At 57.6% G+C, this 19,811-nt stretch overlaps 5 protein-coding genes across 9 annotated transcripts in view; 4 read left to right on the top strand and 1 right to left on the bottom strand.

The window, feature by feature from the left end:
* UBAP2 (ubiquitin associated protein 2) overlaps nt 1-19,811 on the bottom strand; it is a 175,699-nt gene that overhangs the window by 26,363 nt on the left and 129,525 nt on the right. The window lies entirely within an intron of this gene.
* LOC125320088 (interferon-like) lies at nt 1,609-2,255 on the top strand. Its single transcript, XM_048292071.1, has one exon. It carries the CDS (start codon nt 1,609-1,611, stop codon nt 2,179-2,181), a length of 573 nt encoding a protein of 190 aa, XP_048148028.1. The 3' UTR covers nt 2,182-2,255.
* LOC125320080 (interferon-like) lies at nt 5,669-6,313 on the top strand. Its single transcript, XM_048292062.1, has one exon. The coding sequence runs from the start codon at nt 5,669-5,671 to the stop codon at nt 6,239-6,241; it is 573 nt and encodes a 190-aa protein (XP_048148019.1). The 3' UTR covers nt 6,242-6,313.
* On the top strand, nt 9,367-10,373 carry LOC125320070 (interferon-like). The gene has a single exon (XM_048292052.1). The coding sequence runs from the start codon at nt 9,729-9,731 to the stop codon at nt 10,299-10,301; it is 573 nt and encodes a 190-aa protein (XP_048148009.1). The 5' UTR covers nt 9,367-9,728; the 3' UTR covers nt 10,302-10,373.
* LOC125320069 (interferon-like) lies at nt 13,789-14,433 on the top strand. The gene has a single exon (XM_048292051.1). The coding sequence runs from the start codon at nt 13,789-13,791 to the stop codon at nt 14,359-14,361; it is 573 nt and encodes a 190-aa protein (XP_048148008.1). The 3' UTR covers nt 14,362-14,433.

Genomic DNA, 19,811 nt, shown 5'->3' with positions numbered 1-19,811 from the left:
AGTCACTTGCGCAAGGGACTTGTCACTGACACATTCCAGAAACCTCCCACGTGGCCGGAGTCCTGCCACGTTGCCTCTCCAAAAGATATCGCTGTGCTTCAAAACCCCACTGAGGCCCAGGGCTTGCAAACGCAAAACCACTACCATCCGGCTATACGGGGCTTCGTCCACTCCATCCTCCCGGCTCGATGGGCCTGTACCGGACCCCAGCCACTCCAACATCCCGTGTCTCTGGTTCCCCCTTAACCTGGACCCACAAGCTCTCCAATGGCTCCTCGTCCTAACCCAGGAACATTTCCATACTTTCCACTTGCTCACTGAAACACACACAGCTAAACCCCGCCTCGCCTCCACACCCTCTTTTCCCAGGCGTCTAAAACCTTCCAATCCAATGCCCCACTCATAGGAGCAATCCCACAATGTCTCCACGAGGCCAGGGAGATCATGCCCACGCAGGCATGCCTACGCCCTCAACTCCTCTTCGTTCTTCCCCATATTACGTGTGTTTGTGCAAAGGCATCTGAAACTACTGCCAAGTCTTCTCTACTTCACTTGAACGGGCCGGGCCCAGCTCCCTCAGCCTTTCTCACAAGTGATGCGCTCCGGTCCCCTCTGCGTCTACAGGGCCGGCCAGCCCCTCCAAGATCTCCACACCTCCCATGGACTAAAGAGCCCGGAACAGGACACCACTGCTCCGGGGCAGGGCTCTGGCAATCCCAAAACACAACACATTTTGCCGCACGGGGGACAGTCTCATTTTGTTCTCTGCCTGCCTCCTCCACCAAAGCAGGGAAAACACAACCATGCCCTCACTCTGGGGCCAAACACATGGGACAACAGACACAGAGCAAGCAACACAGCAGCACCAAAGCTCCTCCTTTCTTCCTAATCCTTCTTCACTCAAGCCTATTTTTTAATGTCTTGTTGCCCTGCCTCCTCAGCTTCCAAGACTGCAGCGAGGCCCCCTCCATGCAAGAACACCTCCAGGCCTCCAACGCTCACACCCACACACACGCCCTTGTTCACTGCCACTGCCCCCGGGGCCCTTGCTGCAAGAGGGGCATCCCCAGGCCCGGCCCACTGACGTCACTGCTCATCCCTTGCAAGCACAAAAGGAAAACACTGCCTAAGAGGAAAATAAAGGCAAGCCACAAAGTGAAAGGAAAAGTGACCACAGCCACCACCAGGGCATTGCAGGTGGAAAAGACGCTTGGGCACAAAGAGAAACTTCAGCTGCACAGCACAGGCCTTGCAGCTGGCCCCGCAGCTGACCAAGAACACCCAACAACCCTCCCTGACACAGCTGACCCGACGCCTCCGACCCAGCGCTTTCATAACCCCACTCACCCGCTACTGCCACCCCACTGCCACCACAGTCCCCAACCACGGACACCCCAACAAACCACTGCCCCGAGACCACCACAGCCACCAGCCCTGACTGGAAACCACGGGCAGAAACTCCCAGCAATCAGAAAGCGATGAAGGGAAAGCCGCCGCGATACAAAGCCGCACACCCGGCAGCACCCCAAGCACAGCCACCGCCAGCACCAGCGCCGAGCCTCACCAGCCTCCTGCCCAGCACCACCCCACAGCACCCACAGACCCACCATGGCTGCGCCCAACGCCCCACAGCCACGCCTGCCGCACGCCGCCCCGGCACTCCTGCTCCTCCTCACGGCTCTCGCCACCACCCTCGCCTGCCAACAGCTCTGGACACACGACGACACCTTCCCCGGCGACGCACTCCGCCTCCTCCAGGACGTGGCTCCCAGCTACGCACAGCCCTGCCACCTCCAAGAGCCGCCCTTCTTCCCCGACACCCTGCTCCACAGCAACCTCCGCCCGCACCAAGCCGCCGCCACCGCCCTACGCATCCTCCAGCACCTCTTCCGCACCCTCGGCACCAACAGCACCCGCCAGCACTGGCACAGCCAGGCTCGCAACGACCTCCTCAACAAACTCCAGCACCACATCCACCAACTCGAGCAATGCCTCCCTGACAACGCCACGCTCTTCAAAGGACCACGCAACCCGCTGCTCACCATCAACAAGTACTTCAGGGACATCCACCTCTTCCTCCACGCCCACAACCACAGCGCCTGCGCCTGGGACCACGTCCGCCTCGAAGCTCGCACCTCTTTACAGCACCTCCACAACCTCACCCGCACCATGCGCCGCTAGCGCAAACACCCACCCCCACACACCGACCCACATCCACGTGCCTCCCGCCACGCTCCCACACCGACGCCCCAAACCCACCCCCGTGCCTCACGCCTCCCCTCTCCTGGGACAACAGACACGGCTGCAACAACCGCACGGCACCCGCAGCCTGCTACCGCTGCGCCTCCATTCATACAGCCTCTCCCATCGATTTGGACAAAGGACTCTCTCTACTTATTTATTCATTTATTTATTTATTTATTTATTCACTTATTTATGCCACTGAAAATAAAGACCTCTGACAAAACACTTGCCGCTGCCTCTCGTCTCACTAACTCTGCAAACTCAGCCTTTCGGCCGGCGGAAAGCCACCTCTACTCAACACCTACTCCTCTACTCCCAGCCCGGCTCCAGAAAGGGCTCCGCACAGCCCCTACCCACTCTTCTCACTGCCACCTGCCCAAGCAGGTTTGTGCAGCAACCTCTTTGGAAAAACATTCCCAGCATTTGCCCAACACCACAGAACCACAAAAATAAAGACAGGAGACGGCTGGAAAGCACCACTGCAGCTCATCTGCTTTATCCACAGAGTGCTCCATCCATCCATCCATCCATCCAATCCATCCATCCAATCCATCCAATCCATCCATCCAATCCATGGCTCTCTGACTTAGAGAGAAGGACGTTGTGCGGGACGGCGTCAAACACTTTGCACAAGTCCAGGCAGACCAGGTCACGCGCTCTGCCCCCATCCACCAACGCTGTAGCCCTACCCACAGATGGTTACCAAAATTGCCAGGAATGGCAACTTTCCCCTTTGGAAAGCCACGCTGCCTGTTACCTATCACCTCTTTGCTTTCCAGACGCCTCAGCTGAGGTTCCAGCAGAAGCAGTGCCATCGTCTTGCCTGGCACGGAGGTCAGACCGACTGCTTCGTATTCCCGTGCTCTTCTGCTCTCCCCGTTTTAAAAACAAGGGCTATACTTCCCCTCCTCCACAGGTATCAGGGACTGCAGCTGACAAGACACCATTTTTCAAATATGATCCAGGCTGGCCTAGCAACTCCATCTGACAGTTCCCTAAGGACCCGCTAATGAATCTCTTCATGTCCCACGGACTTGCGCATGTTCAGGTTCCTAAGATGGTCTCAAACCTCAGCCTCTCCTACAGTGGCCTTGGGCTCTTCATTCTTCACGCAGGGCTCCCTGCATTTGCCTTCTGCAACTTGGGCAGTGTGGCTGGAGCACTCGCACTGAAGAGGGACGCACAGACGTTGCTGAGAACCTCAGCGTTCTCTTTGCCCAGGACGGCCACGTCTCCCCTTTCCTTACGCACATTATCGCTAACATTCTTTTGCTTGCAAGAGATCTAGCGAAGCCTGCCCTCCCACCCTTGACAGCCCTGGCCAGACTCAGTTCCAAAGGGGCCTTGGCAAGCCTAACCTTGTCTCTAGCTTACCGTACCCTTTCCCTGTGTTCCTTTCAGGCCACCTGTCCTCCTTCCCGCTTCCTGAAACTTTCTCTTTTTGATCACAGTTTGCCCAGCAGCTCCCTAGCCATCCGTGGATGCCTCCTGGCGTTTTCGCACCAGTTCCCCCTGCTTCAAATGCATCACTCCTCAGCTTGGAGGAAGGGGATCCTTGAAACTCAGCCACATCCTGGGGCCCCTCTGTCCTCCAGGCCTCTATCATCTGGCACTCTGTCAAGTACATCCTTGAAGAGCCCAAAGTCTGCTCTCTCAAGTCCGGGCCAGGGAGTTCACTGGCTGACCGGCTCACTATCCCGAGGATCTCCTACTCCAACATCCCGTGGTCACTGCAGCCAAGGCTGCCTTGGAGCATCGTATTCCCCACCAGCTCCTCCTACTGGTGAGCACACGGCCTCTGTCCTTGCTGGCTCCTCAGTCACTTGCGCAAGGGACTTGTCACTGACACATTCCAGAAACCTCCCACGTGGCCGGAGTCCTGCCACGTTGCCTCTCCAAAAGATATCGCTGTGCTTCAAAACCCCACTGAGGCCCAGGGCTTGCAAACGCAAAACCACTACCATCCGGCTATACGGGGCTTCGTCCACTCCATCCTCCCGGCTCGATGGGCCTGTACCGGACCCCAGCCACTCCAACATCCCGTGTCTCTGGTTCCCCCTTAACCTGGACCCACAAGCTCTCCAATGGCTCCTCGTCCTAACCCAGGAACATTTCCATACTTTCCACTTGCTCACTGAAACACACACAGCTAAACCCCGCCTCGCCTCCACACCCTCTTTTCCCAGGCGTCTAAAACCTTCCAATCCAATGCCCCACTCATAGGAGCAATCCCACAATGTCTCCACGAGGCCAGGGAGATCATGCCCACGCAGGCATGCCTACGCCCTCAACTCCTCTTCGTTCTTCCCCATATTACGTGTGTTTGTGCAAAGGCATCTGAAACTACTGCCAAGTCTTCTCTACTTCACTTGAACGGGCCGGGCCCAGCTCCCTCAGCCTTTCTCACAAGTGATGCGCTCTGGTCCCCTCTGCGTCTACAGGGCCGGCCAGCCCCTCCAAGATCTCCACACCTCCCATGGACTAAAGAGCCCGGAACAGGACACCACTGCTCCGGGGCAGGGCTCTGGCAATCCCAAAACACAACACATTTTGCCGCACGGGGGACAGTCTCATTTTGTTCTCTGCCTGCCGCCTCCACCAAAGCAGGGAAAACACAACCATGCCCTCACTCTGGGGCCAAACACATGGGACAACAGACACAGAGCAAGCAACACAGCAGCACCAAAGCTCCTCCTTTCTTCCTAATCCTTCTTCACTCAAGCCTATTTTTTAATGTCTTGTTGCCCTGCCTCCTCAGCTTCCAAGACTGCAGCGAGGCCCCCTCCATGCAAGAACACCTCCAGGCCTCCAACGCTCACACCCACACACACGCCCTTGTTCACTGCCACTGCCCCCGGGCCCTTGCTGCAAGAGGGGCATCCCCAGGCCCGGCCCACTGACGTCACTGCTCATCCCTTGCAAGCACAAAAGGAAAACACTGCCTAAGAGGAAAATAAAGGCAAGCCACAAAGTGAAAGGAAAAGTGACCACAGCCACCACCAGGGCATTGCAGGTGGAAAAGATGCTTGGGCACAAAGAGAAACTTCAGCTGCACAGCACAGGCCTTGCAGCTGGCCCCGCAGCTGACCAAGAACACCCAACAACCCTCCCTGACACAGCTGACCCGACGCCTCCGACCCAGCGCTTTCATAACCCCACTCACCCACTCCTGCCACCCCACTGCCACCACAGTCCCCAACCACGGACACCCCAACAAACCACTGCCCCGAGACCACCACAGCCACCAGCCCTGACTGGAAACCACGGGCAGAAACTCCCAGCAATCAGAAAGCGATGAAGGGAAAGCTGCCGCGATACAAAGCCGCACACCCGGCAGCACCCCAAGCACAGCCACCGCCAGCACCAGCGCCGAGCCTCACCAGCCTCCTGCCCAGCACCACCCCACAGCACCCACAGACCCACCATGGCTGCGCCCAACGCCCCACAGCCACGCCTGCCGCACGCCGCCCCGGCACTCCTGCTCCTCCTCACGGCTCTCGCCACCACCCTCGCCTGCCAACAGCTCTGGACACACGACGACACCTTCCCCGGCGACGCACTCCGCCTCCTCCAGGACGTGGCTCCCAGCTACGCACAGCCCTGCCACCTCCAAGAGCCGCCCTTCTTCCCCGACACCCTGCTCCACAGCAACCTCCGCCCGCACCAAGCCGCCGCCACCGCCCTACGCATCCTCCAGCACCTCTTCCACACCCTCGGCACCAACAGCACCCGCCAGCACTGGCACAGCCAGGCTCGCAACGACCTCCTCAACAAACTCCAGCACCACATCCACCAACTCGAGCAATGCCTCCCTGACAACGCCACGCTCTTCAAAGGACCACGCAACCCGCTGCTCACCATCAACAAGTACTTCAGGGACATCCACCTCTTCCTCCACGCCCACAACCACAGCGCCTGCGCCTGGGACCACGTCCGCCTCGAAGCTCGCACCTCTTTACAGCACCTCCACAACCTCACCCGCACCATGCGCCGCTAGCGCAAACACCCACCCCCACACACCGACCCACATCCACGTGCCTCCCGCCACGCTCCCACACCGACGCCCCAAACCCACCCCCGTGCCTCACGCCTCTCCTCTCCTGGGACAACAGACACGGCTGCAACAACCGCACGGCACCCGCAGCCTGCTACCGCTGCGCCTCCATTCATACAGCCTCTCCCATCGATTTGGACAAAGGACTCTCTCTACTTATTTATTCATTTATTTATTTATTTATTTATTCACTTATTTATGCCACTGAAAATAAAGACCTCTGACAAAACACTTGCCGCTGCCTCTCGTCTCACTAACTCTGCAAACTCAGCCTTTCGGCCGGCGGAAAGCCACCTCTACTCAACACCTACTCCTCTACTCCCAGCCCGGCTCCAGAAAGGGCTCCGCACAGCCCCTACCCACTCTTCTCACTGCCACCTGCCCAAGCAGGTTTGTGCAGCAACCTCTTTGGAAAAACATTCCCAGCATTTGCCCAACACCACAGAACCACAAAAATAAAGACAGGAGACGGCTGGAAAGCACCACTGCAGCTCATCTGCTTTATCCACAGAGTGCTCCATCCATCCATCCATCCATCCAATCCATCCATCCAATCCATCCAATCCATCCATCCAATCCATGGCTCTCTGACTTAGAGAGAAGGACGTTGTGCGGGACGGCGTCAAACACTTTGCACAAGTCCAGGCAGACCAGGTCACGCGCTCTGCCCCCATCCACCAACGCTGTAGCCCTACCCACAGATGGTTACCAAAATTGCCAGGAATGGCAACTTTCCCCTTTGGAAAGCCACGCTGCCTGTTACCTATCACCTCTTTGCTTTCCAGACGCCTCAGCTGAGGTTCCAGCAGAAGCAGTGCCATCGTCTTGCCTGGCACGGAGGTCAGACCGACTGCTTCGTATTCCCGTGCTCTTCTGCTCTCCCCGTTTTAAAAACAAGGGCTATACTTCCCCTCCTCCACAGGTATCAGGGACTGCAGCTGACAAGACACCATTTTTCAAATATGATCCAGGCTGGCCTAGCAACTCCATCTGACAGTTCCCTAAGGACCCGCTAATGAATCTCTTCATGTCCCACGGACTTGCGCATGTTCAGGTTCCTAAGATGGTCTCAAACCTCAGCCTCTCCTACAGTGGCCTTGGGCTCTTCATTCTTCACGCAGGGCTCCCTGCCTTTGCCTTCTGCAACTTGGGCAGTGTGGCTGGAGCACTCGCACTGAAGAGGGACGCACAGACGTTGCTGAGAACCTCAGCGTTCTCTTTGCCCAGGACGGCCACGTCTCCCCTTTCCTTACGCACATTATCGCTAACATTCTTTTGCTTGCAAGAGATCTAGCGAAGCCTGCCCTCCCACCCTTGACAGCCCTGGCCAGACTCAGTTCCAAAGGGGCCTTGGCAAGCCTAACCTTGTCTCTAGCTTACCGTACCCTTTCCCTGTGTTCCTTTCAGGCCACCTGTCCTCCTTCCCGCTTCCTGAAACTTTCTCTTTTTGATCACAGTTTGCCCAGCAGCTCCCTAGCCATCCGTGGATGCCTCCTGGCGTTTTCGCACCAGTTCCCCCTGCTTCAAATGCATCACTCCTCAGCTTGGAGGAAGGGGATCCTTGAAACTCAGCCACATCCTGGGGCCCCTCTGTCCTCCAGGCCTCTATCATCTGGCACTCTGTCAAGTACATCCTTGAAGAGCCCAAAGTCTGCTCTCCCAAGTCCGGGCCAGGGAGTTCACTGGCTGACCGGCTCACTATCCCGAGGATCTCCTACTCCAACATCCCGTGGTCACTGCAGCCAAGGCTGCCTTGGAGCATCGTATTCCCCACCAGCTCCTCCTACTGGTGAGCACACGGCCTCTGTCCTTGCTGGCTCCTCAGTCACTTGCGCAAGGGACTTGTCACTGACACATTCCAGAAACCTCCCACGTGGCCGGAGTCCTGCCACGTTGCCTCTCCAAAAGATATCGCTGTGCTTCAAAACCCCACTGAGGCCCAGGGCTTGCAAACGCAAAACCACTACCATCCGGCTATACGGGGCTTCGTCCACTCCATCCTCCCGGCTCGATGGGCCTGTACCGGACCCCAGCCACTCCAACATCCCGTGTCTCTGGTTCCCCCTTAACCTGGACCCACAAGCTCTCCAATGGCTCCTCGTCCTAACCCAGGAACATTTCCATACTTTCCACTTGCTCACTGAAACACACACAGCTAAACCCCGCCTCGCCTCCACACCCTCTTTTCCCAGGCGTCTAAAACCTTCCAATCCAATGCCCCACTCATAGGAGCAATCCCACAATGTCTCCACGAGGCCAGGGAGATCATGCCCACGCAGGCATGCCTACGCCCTCAACTCCTCTTCGTTCTTCCCCATATTACGTGTGTTTGTGCAAAGGCATCTGAAACTACTGCCAAGTCTTCTCTACTTCACTTGAACGGGCCGGGCCCAGCTCCCTCAGCCTTTCTCACAAGTGATGCGCTCCGGTCTCCTCTGCGTCTACAGGGCCGGCCAGCCCCTCCAAGATCTCCACACCTCCCATGGACTAAAGAGCCCGGAACAGGACACCACTGCTCCGGGGCAGGGCTCTGGCAATCCCAAAACACAACACATTTTGCCGCACGGGGGACAGTCTCATTTTGTTCTCTGCCTGCCGCCTCCACCAAAGCAGGGAAAACACAACCATGCCCTCACTCTGGGGCCAAACACATGGGACAACAGACACAGAGCAAGCAACACAGCAGCACCAAAGCTCCTCCTTTCTTCCTAATCCTTCTTCACTCAAGCCTATTTTTTAATGTCTTGTTGCCCTGCCTCCTCAGCTTCCAAGACTGCAGCGAGGCCCCCTCCATGCAAGAACACCTCCAGGCCTCCAACGCTCACACCCACACACACGCCCTTGTTCACTGCCACTGCCCCCGGGCCCTTGCTGCAAGAGGGGCATCCCCAGGCCCGGCCCACTGACGTCACTGCTCATCCCTTGCAAGCACAAAAGGAAAACACTGCCTAAGAGGAAAATAAAGGCAAGCCACAAAGTGAAAGGAAAAGTGACCACAGCCACCACCAGGGCATTGCAGGTGGAAAAGACGCTTGGGCACAAAGAGAAACTTCAGCTGCACAGCACAGGCCTTGCAGCTGGCCCCGCAGCTGACCAAGAACACCCAACAACCCTCCCTGACACAGCTGACCCGACGCCTCCGACCCAGCGCTTTCATAACCCCACTCACCCACTACTGCCACCCCACTGCCACCACAGTCCCCAACCACGGACACCCCAACAAACCACTGCCCCGAGACCACCACAGCCACCAGCCCTGACTGGAAACCACAGGCAGAAACTCCCAGCAATCAGAAAGCGATGAAGGGAAAGCTGCCGCGATACAAAGCCGCACACCCGGCAGCACCCCAAGCACAGCCACCGCCAGCACCAGCGCCGAGCCTCACCAGCCTCCTGCCCAGCACCACCCCACAGCACCCACAGACCCACCATGGCTGCGCCCAACGCCCCACAGCCACACCTGCCGCACGCCGCCCCGGCACTCCTGCTCCTCCTCACGGCTCTCGCCACCACCCTCGCCTGCCAACAGCTCTGGACACACGACGACACCTTCCCCGGCGACGCACTCCGCCTCCTCCAGGACGTGGCTCCCAGCTACGCACAGCCCTGCCACCTCCAAGAGCCGCCCTTCTTCCCCGACACCCTGCTCCACAGCAACCTCCGCCCGCACCAAGCCGCCGCCACCGCCCTACGCATCCTCCAGCACCTCTTCCGCACCCTCGGCACCAACAGCACCCGCCAGCACTGGCACAGCCAGGCTCGCAACGACCTCCTCAACAAACTCCAGCACCACATCCACCAACTCGAGCAATGCCTCCCTGACAACGCCACGCTCTTCAAAGGACCACGCAACCCGCTGCTCACCATCAACAAGTACTTCAGGGACATCCACCTCTTCCTCCACGCCCACAACCACAGCGCCTGCGCCTGGGACCACGTCCGCCTCGAAGCTCGCACCTCTTTACAGCACCTCCACAACCTCACCCGCACCATGCGCCGCTAGCGCAAACACCCACCCCCACACACCGACCCACATCCACGTGCCTCCCGCCACGCTCCCACACCGACGCCCCAAACCCACCCCCGTGCCTCACGCCTCTCCTCTCCTGGGACAACAGACACGGCTGCAACAACCGCACGGCACCCGCAGCCTGCTACCGCTGCGCCTCCATTCATACAGCCTCTCCCATCGATTTGGACAAAGGACTCTCTCTACTTATTTATTCATTTATTTATTTATTTATTTATTCACTTATTTATGCCACTGAAAATAAAGACCTCTGACAAAACACTTGCCGCTGCCTCTCGTCTCACTAACTCTGCAAACTCAGCCTTTCGGCCGGCGGAAAGCCACCTCTACTCAACACCTACTCCTCTACTCCCAGCCCGGCTCCAGAAAGGGCTCCGCACAGCCCCTACCCACTCTTCTCACTGCCACCTGCCCAAGCAGGTTTGTGCAGCAACCTCTTTGGAAAAACATTCCCAGCATTTGCCCAACACCACAGAACCACAAAAATAAAGACAGGAGACGGCTGGAAAGCACCACTGCAGCTCATCTGCTTTATCCACAGAGTGCTCCATCCATCCATCCATCCATCCAATCCATCCATCCAATCCATCCAATCCATCCATCCAATCCATGGCTCTCTGACTTAGAGAGAAGGACGTTGTGCGGGACGGCGTCAAACACTTTGCACAAGTCCAGGCAGACCAGGTCACGCGCTCTGCCCCCATCCACCAACGCTGTAGCCCTACCCACAGATGGTTACCAAAATTGCCAGGAATGGCAACTTTCCCCTTTGGAAAGCCACGCTGCCTGTTACCTATCACCTCTTTGCTTTCCAGACGCCTCAGCTGAGGTTCCAGCAGAAGCAGTGCCATCGTCTTGCCTGGCACGGAGGTCAGACCGACTGCTTCGTATTCCCGTGCTCTTCTGCTCTCCCCGTTTTAAAAACAAGGGCTATACTTCCCCTCCTCCACAGGTATCAGGGACTTCAGCTGACAAGACACCATTTTTCAAATATGATCCAGGCTGGCCTAGCAACTCCATCTGACAGTTCCCTAAGGACCCGCTAATGAATCTCTTCATGTCCCACGGACTTGCGCATGTTCAGGTTCCTAAGATGGTCTCAAACCTCAGCCTCTCCTACAGTGGCCTTGGGCTCTTCATTCTTCACGCAGGGCTCCCTGCCTTTGCCTTCTGCAACTTGGGCAGTGTGGCTGGAGCACTCGCACTGAAGAGGGACGCACAGACGTTGCTGAGAACCTCAGCGTTCTCTTTGCCCAGGACGGCCACGTCTCCCCTTTCCTTACGCACATTATCGCTAACATTCTTTTGCTTGCAAGAGATCTAGCGAAGCCTGCCCTCCCACCCTTGACAGCCCTGGCCAGACTCAGTTCCAAAGGGGCCTTGGCAAGCCTAACCTTGTCTCTAGCTTACCGTACCCTTTCCCTGTGTTCCTTTCAGGCCACCTGTCCTCCTTCCCGCTTCCTGAAACTTTCTCTTTTTGATCACAGTTTGCCCAGCAGCTCCCTAGCCATCCGTGGATGCCTCCTGGCGTTTTCGCACCAGTTCCCCCTGCTTCAAATGCATCACTCCTCAGCTTGGAGGAAGGGGATCCTTGAAACTCAGCCACATCCTGGGGCCCCTCTGTCCTCCAGGCCTCTATCATCTGGCACTCTGTCAAGTACATCCTTGAAGAGCCCAAAGTCTGCTCTCTCAAGTCCGGGCCAGGGAGTTCACTGGCTGACCGGCTCACTATCCCGAGGATCTCCTACTCCAACATCCCGTGGTCACTGCAGCCAAGGCTGCCTTGGAGCATCGTATTCCCCACCAGCTCCTCCTACTGGTGAGCACACGGCCTCTGTCCTTGCTGGCTCCTCAGTCACTTGCGCAAGGGACTTGTCACTGACACATTCCAGAAACCTCCCACGTGGCCGGAGTCCTGCCACGTTGCCTCTCCAAAAGATATCGCTGTGCTTCAAAACCCCACTGAGGCCCAGGGCTTGCAAACGCAAAACCACTACCATCCGGCTATACGGGGCTTCGTCCACTCCATCCTCCCGGCTCGATGGGCCTGTACCGGACCCCAGCCACTCCAACATCCCGTGTCTCTGGTTCCCCCTTAACCTGGACCCACAAGCTCTCCAATGGCTCCTCGTCCTAACCCAGGAACATTTCCATACTTTCCACTTGCTCACTGAAACACACACAGCTAAACCCCGCCTCGCCTCCACACCCTCTTTTCCCAGGCGTCTAAAACCTTCCAATCCAATGCCCCACTCATAGGAGCAATCCCACAATGTCTCCACGAGGCCAGGGAGATCATGCCCACGCAGGCATGCCTACGCCCTCAACTCCTCTTCGTTCTTCCCCATATTACGTGTGTTTGTGCAAAGGCATCTGAAACTACTGCCAAGTCTTCTCTACTTCACTTGAACGGGCCGGGCCCAGCTCCCTCAGCCTTTCTCACAAGTGATGCGCTCCGGTCCCCTCTGCGTCTACAGGGCCGGCCAGCCCCTCCAAGATCTCCACACCTCCCATGGACTAAAGAGCCCGGAACAGGACACCACTGCTCCGGGGCAGGGCTCTGGCAATCCCAAAACACAACACATTTTGCCGCACGGGGGACAGTCTCATTTTGTTCTCTGCCTGCCGCCTCCACCAAAGCAGGGAAAACACAACCATGCCCTCACTCTGGGGCCAAACACATGGGACAACAGACACAGAGCAAGCAACACAGCAGCACCAAAGCTCCTCCTTTCTTCCTAATCCTTCTTCACTCAAGCCTATTTTTTAATGTCTTGTTGCCCTGCCTCCTCAGCTTCCAAGACTGCAGCGAGGCCCCCTCCATGCAAGAACACCTCCAGGCCTCCAACGCTCACACCCACACACACGCCCTTGTTCACTGCCACTGCCCCCGGGCCCTTGCTGCAAGAGGGGCATCCCCAGGCCCGGCCCACTGACGTCACTGCTCATCCCTTGCAAGCACAAAAGGAAAACACTGCCTAAGAGGAAAATAAAGGCAAGCCACAAAGTGAAAGGAAAAGTGACCACAGCCACCACCAGGGCATTGCAGGTGGAAAAGACGCTTGGGCACAAAGAGAAACTTCAGCTGCACAGCACAGGCCCTGCAGCTGGCCCCGCAGCTGACCAAGAACACCCAACAACCCTCCCTGACACAGCTGACCCGACGCCTCCGACCCAGCGCTTTCATAACCCCACTCACCCACTCCTGCCACCCCACTGCCACCACAGTCCCCAACCACGGACACCCCAACAAACCACTGCCCCGAGACCACCACAGCCACCAGCCCTGACTGGAAACCACGGGCAGAAACTCCCAGCAATCAGAAAGCGATGAAGGGAAAGCTGCCGCGATACAAAGCCGCACACCCGGCAGCACCCCAAGCACAGCCACCGCCAGCACCAGCGCCGAGCCTCACCAGCCTCCTGCCCAGCACCACCCCACAGCACCCACAGACCCACCATGGCTGCGCCCAACGCCCCACAGCCACGCCTGCCGCACGCCGCCCCGGCACTCCTGCTCCTCCTCACGGCTCTCGCCACCACCCTCGCCTGCCAACAGCTCTGGACACACGACGACACCTTCCCCGGCGACGCACTCCGCCTCCTCCAGGACGTGGCTCCCAGCTACGCACAGCCCTGCCACCTCCAAGAGCCGCCCTTCTTCCCCGACACCCTGCTCCACAGCAACCTCCGCCCGCACCAAGCCGCCGCCACCGCCCTACGCATCCTCCAGCACCTCTTCCACACCCTCGGCACCAACAGCACCCGCCAGCACTGGCACAGCCAGGCTCGCAACGACCTCCTCAACAAACTCCAGCACCACATCCACCAACTCGAGCAATGCCTCCCTGACAACGCCACGCTCTTCAAAGGACCACGCAACCCGCTGCTCACCATCAACAAGTACTTCAGGGACATCCACCTCTTCCTCCACGCCCACAACCACAGCGCCTGCGCCTGGGACCACGTCCGCCTCGAAGCTCGCACCTCTTTACAGCACCTCCACAACCTCACCCGCACCATGCGCCGCTAGCGCAAACACCCACCCCCACACACCGACCCACATCCACGTGCCTCCCGCCACGCTCCCACACCGACGCCCCAAACCCACCCCCGTGCCTCACGCCTCTCCTCTCCTGGGACAACAGACACGGCTGCAACAACCGCACGGCACCCGCAGCCTGCTACCGCTGCGCCTCCATTCATACAGCCTCTCCCATCGATTTGGACAAAGGACTCTCTCTACTTATTTATTCATTTATTTATTTATTTATTTATTCACTTATTTATGCCACTGAAAATAAAGACCTCTGACAAAACACTTGCCGCTGCCTCTCGTCTCACTAACTCTGCAAACTCAGCCTTTCGGCCGGCGGAAAGCCACCTCTACTCAACACCTACTCCTCTACTCCCAGCCCGGCTCCAGAAAGGGCTCCGCACAGCCCCTACCCACTCTTCTCACTGCCACCTGCCCAAGCAGGTTTGTGCAGCAACCTCTTTGGAAAAACATTCCCAGCATTTGCCCAACACCACAGAACCACAAAAATAAAGACAGGAGACGGCTGGAAAGCACCACTGCAGCTCATCTGCTTTATCCACAGAGTGCTCCATCCATCCATCCATCCATCCAATCCATCCATCCAATCCATCCAATCCATCCATCCAATCCATGGCTCTCTGACTTAGAGAGAAGGACGTTGTGCGGGACGGCGTCAAACACTTTGCACAAGTCCAGGCAGACCAGGTCACGCGCTCTGCCCCCATCCACCAACGCTGTAGCCCTACCCACAGATGGTTACCAAAATTGCCAGGAATGGCAACTTTCCCCTTTGGAAAGCCACGCTGCCTGTTACCTATCACCTCTTTGCTTTCCAGACGCCTCAGCTGAGGTTCCAGCAGAAGCAGTGCCATCGTCTTGCCTGGCACGGAGGTCAGACCGACTGCTTCGTATTCCCGTGCTCTTCTGCTCTCCCCGTTTTAAAAACAAGGGCTATACTTCCCCTCCTCCACAGGTATCAGGGACTTCAGCTGACAAGACACCATTTTTCAAATATGATCCAGGCTGGCCTAGCAACTCCATCTGACAGTTCCCTAAGGACCCGCTAATGAATCTCTTCATGTCCCACGGACTTGCGCATGTTCAGGTTCCTAAGATGGTCTCAAACCTCAGCCTCTCCTACAGTGGCCTTGGGCTCTTCATTCTTCACGCAGGGCTCCCTGCCTTTGCCTTCTGCAACTTGGGCAGTGTGGCTGGAGCACTCGCACTGAAGAGGGACGCACAGACGTTGCTGAGAACCTCAGCGTTCTCTTTGCCCAGGACGGCCACGTCTCCCCTTTCCTTACGCACATTATCGCTAACATTCTTTTGCTTGCAAGAGATCTAGCGAAGCCTGCCCTCCCACCCTTGACAGCCCTGGCCAGACTCAGTTCCAAAGGGGCCTTGGCAAGCCTAACCTTGTCTCTAGCTTACCGTACCCTTTCCCTGTGTTCCTTTCAGGCCACCTGTCCTCCTTCCCGCTTCCTGAAACTTTCTCTTTTTGATCACAGTTTGCCCAGCAGCTCCCTAGCCATCCGTGGATGCCTCCTGGCGTTTTCGCACCAGTTCCCCCTGCTTCAAATGCATCACTCCTCAGCTTGGAGGAAGGGGATCCTTGAAACTCAGCCACATCCTGGGGCCCCTCTGTCCTCCAGGCCTCTATCATCTGGCACTCTGTCAAGTACATCCTTGAAGAGCCCAAAGTCTGCTCTCCCAAGTCCGGGCCAGGGAGTTCACTGGCTGACCGGCTCACTATCCCGAGGATCTCCTACTCCAACATCCCGTGGTCACTGCAGCCAAGGCTGCCTTGGAGCATCGTATTCCCCACCAGCTCCTCCTACTGGTGAGCACACGGCCTCTGTCCTTGCTGGCTCCTCAGTCACTTGCGCAAGGGACTTGTCACTGACACATTCCAGAAACCTCCCACGTGGCCGGAGTCCTGCCACGTTGCCTCTCCAAAAGATATCGCTGTGCTTCAAAACCCCACTGAGGCCCAGGGCTTGCAAACGCAAAACCACTACCATCCGGCTATACGGGGCTTCGTCCACTCCATCCTCCCGGCTTGATGGGCCTGTACCGGACCCCAGCCACTCCAACATCCCGTGTCTCTGGTTCCCCCTTAACCTGGACCCACAAGCTCTCCAATGGCTCCTCGTCCTAACCCAGGAACATTTCCATACTTTCCACTTGCTCACTGAAACACACACAGCTAAACCCCGCCTCGCCTCCACACCCTCTTTTCCCAGGCGTCTAAAACCTTCCAATCCAATGCCCCACTCATAGGAGCAATCCCACAATGTCTCCACGAGGCCAGGGAGATCATGCCCACGCAGGCATGCCTACGCCCTCAACTCCTCTTCGTTCTTCCCCATATTACGTGTGTTTGTGCAAAGGCATCTGAAACTACTGCCAAGTCTTCTCTACTTCACTTGAACGGGCCGGGCCCAGCTCCCTCAGCCTTTCTCACAAGTGATGCGCTCCGGTCTCCTCTGCGTCTACAGGGCCGGCCAGCCCCTCCAAGATCTCCACACCTCCCATGGACTAAAGAGCCCGGAACAGGACACCACTGCTCCGGGGCAGGGCTCTGGCAATCCCAAAACACAACACATTTTGCCGCACGGGGGACAGTCTCATTTTGTTCTCTGCCTGCCGCCTCCACCAAAGCAGGGAAAACACAACCATGCCCTCACTCTGGGGCCAAACACATGGGACAACAGACACAGAGCAAGCAACACAGCAGCACCAAAGCTCCTCCTTTCTTCCTAATCCTTCTTCACTCAAGCCTATTTTTTAATGTCTTGTTGCCCTGCCTCCTCAGCTTCCAAGACTGCAGCGAGGCCCCCTCCATGCAAGAACACCTCCAGGCCTCCAACGCTCACACCCACACACACGCCCTTGTTCACTGCCACTGCCCCCGGGCCCTTGCTGCAAGAGGGGCATCCCCAGGCCCGGCCCACTGACGTCACTGCTCATCCCTTGCAAGCACAAAAGGAAAACACTGCCTAAGAGGAAAATAAAGGCAAGCCACAAAGTGAAAGGAAAAGTGACCACAGCCACCACCAGGGCATTGCAGGTGGAAAAGACGCTTGGGCACAAAGAGAAACTTCAGCTGCACAGCACAGGCCTTGCAGCTGGCCCCGCAGCTGACCAAGAACACCCAACAACCCTCCCTGACACAGCTGACCCGACGCCTCCGACCCAGCGCTTTCATAACCCCACTCACCCACTACTGCCACCCCACTGCCACCACAGTCCCAACCACGGACACCCCAACAAACCACTGCCCCGAGACCACCACAGCCACCAGCCCTGACTGGAAACCACGGGCAGAAACTCCCAGCAATCAGAAAGCGATGAAGGGAAAGCTGCCGCGATACAAAGCCGCACACCCGGCAGCACCCCAAGCACAGCCACCGCCAGCACCAGCGCCGAGCCTCACCAGCCTCCTGCCCAGCACCACCCCCACAGCACCCACAGACCCACCATGGCTGCGCCCAACGCCCCACAGCCACGCCTGCCGCACGCCGCCCCGGCACTCCTGCTCCCTCCTCACGGCTCTCGCCACCACCCTCGCCTGCCAACAGCTCTGGACACACGACGACACCTTCCCCGGCGACGCACTCCGCCTCCTCCAGGACGTGGCTCCCAGCTACGCACAGCCCTGCCACCTCCAAGAGCCGCCCTTCTTCCCCGACACCCTGCTCCACAGCAACCTCCGCCCGCACCAAGCCGCCGCCACCGCCCTACGCATCCTCCAGCACCTCTTCCGCACCCTCGGCACCAACAGCACCCGCCAGCACTGGCACAGCCAGGCTCGCAACGACCTCCTCAACAAACTCCAGCACCACATCCACCAACTCGAGCAATGCCTCCCTGACAACGCCACGCTCTTCAAAGGACCACGCAACCCGCTGCTCACCATCAACAAGTACTTCAGGGACATCCACCTCTTCCTCCACGCCACAACCACAGCGCCTGCGCCTGGGACCACGTCCGCCTCGAAGCTCGCACCTCTTTACAGCACCTCCACAACCTCACCCGCACCATGCGCCGCTAGCGCAAACACCCACCCCCACACACCGACCCACATCCACGTGCCTCCCGCCACGCTCCCACACCGACGCCCCAAACCCACCCCCGTGCCTCACGCCTCTCCTCTCCTGGGACAACAGACACGGCTGCAACAACCGCACGGCACCCGCAGCCTGCTACCCGCTGCGCCTCCATTCATACAGCCTCTCCATCGATTTGGACAAAGGACTCTCTCTACTTATTTATTCATTTATTTATTTATTTATTTATTCACTTATTTATGCCACTGAAAATAAAGACCTCTGACAAAACACTTGCCGCTGCCTCTCGTCTCACTAACTCTGCAAACTCAGCCTTTCGGCCGGCGGAAAGCCACCTCTACTCAACACCTACTCCTCTACTCCCCAGCCCGGCTCCAGAAAGGGCTCCGCACAGCCCCTACCCACTCTTCTCACTGCCACCTGCCCAAGCAGGTTTGTGCAGCAACCTCTTTGGAAAAACATTCCCAGCATTTGCCCAACACCACAGAACCACAAAAATAAAGACAGGAGACGGCTGGAAAGCACCACTGCAGCTCATCTGCTTTATCCACAGAGTGCTCCATCCATCCATCCATCCATCCAATCCATCCATCCAATCCATCCAATCCATCCATCCAATCCATGGCTCTCTGACTTAGAGAGAAGGACGTTGTGCGGGACGGCGTCAAACACTTTGCACAAGTCCAGGCAGACCAGGTCACGCGCTCTGCCCCCATCCACCAACGCTGTAGCCCTACCCACAGATGGTTACCAAAATTGCCAGGAATGGCAACTTTCCCCTTTGGAAAGCCACGCTGCCTGTTACCTATCACCTCTTTGCTTTCCAGACGCCTCAGCTGAGGTTCCAGCAGAAGCAGTGCCATCGTCTTGCCTGGCACGGAGGTCAGACCGACTGCTTCGTATTCCCGTGCTCTTCTGCTCTCCCCGTTTTAAAAACAAGGGCTATACTTCCCCTCCTCCACAGGTATCAGGGACTTCAGCTGACAAGACACCATTTTTCAAATATGATCCAGGCTGGCCTAGCAACTCCATCTGACAGTTCCCTAAGGACCCGCTAATGAATCTCTTCATGTCCCACGGACTTGCGCATGTTCAGGTTCCTAAGATGGTCTCAAACCTCAGCCTCTCCTACAGTGGCCTTGGGCTCTTCATTCTTCACGCAGGGCTCCCTGCCTTTGCCTTCTGCAACTTGGGCAGTGTGGCTGGAGCACTCGCACTGAAGAGGGACGCACAGACGTTGCTGAGAACCTCAGCGTTCTCTTTGCCCAGGACGGCCACGTCTCCCCTTTCCTTACGCACATTATCGCTAACATTCTTTTGCTTGCAAGAGATCTAGCGAAGCCTGCCCTCCCACCCTTGACAGCCCTGGCCAGA

Source organism: Corvus hawaiiensis, chromosome Z (assembly GCF_020740725.1).
Source record: "Corvus hawaiiensis isolate bCorHaw1 chromosome Z, bCorHaw1.pri.cur, whole genome shotgun sequence".
NCBI classification, from domain to species: domain Eukaryota; kingdom Metazoa; phylum Chordata; class Aves; order Passeriformes; family Corvidae; genus Corvus; species Corvus hawaiiensis.
Note: the sequence above shows the minus strand (reverse complement) of the source record. Positions and strands in the feature narration are given on the sequence as shown.

What these genes read in the sequence shown, in the direction of transcription:
- LOC125320088 (XM_048292071.1), top strand. Translation starts at nt 1,609, where the DNA reads ATGGCTGCGCCCAACGCCCCACAGCCACGCCTGCCGCACGCCGCCCCG.
- LOC125320080 (XM_048292062.1), top strand. Translation starts at nt 5,669, where the DNA reads ATGGCTGCGCCCAACGCCCCACAGCCACGCCTGCCGCACGCCGCCCCG.
- LOC125320070 (XM_048292052.1), top strand. Translation starts at nt 9,729, where the DNA reads ATGGCTGCGCCCAACGCCCCACAGCCACACCTGCCGCACGCCGCCCCG.
- LOC125320069 (XM_048292051.1), top strand. Translation starts at nt 13,789, where the DNA reads ATGGCTGCGCCCAACGCCCCACAGCCACGCCTGCCGCACGCCGCCCCG.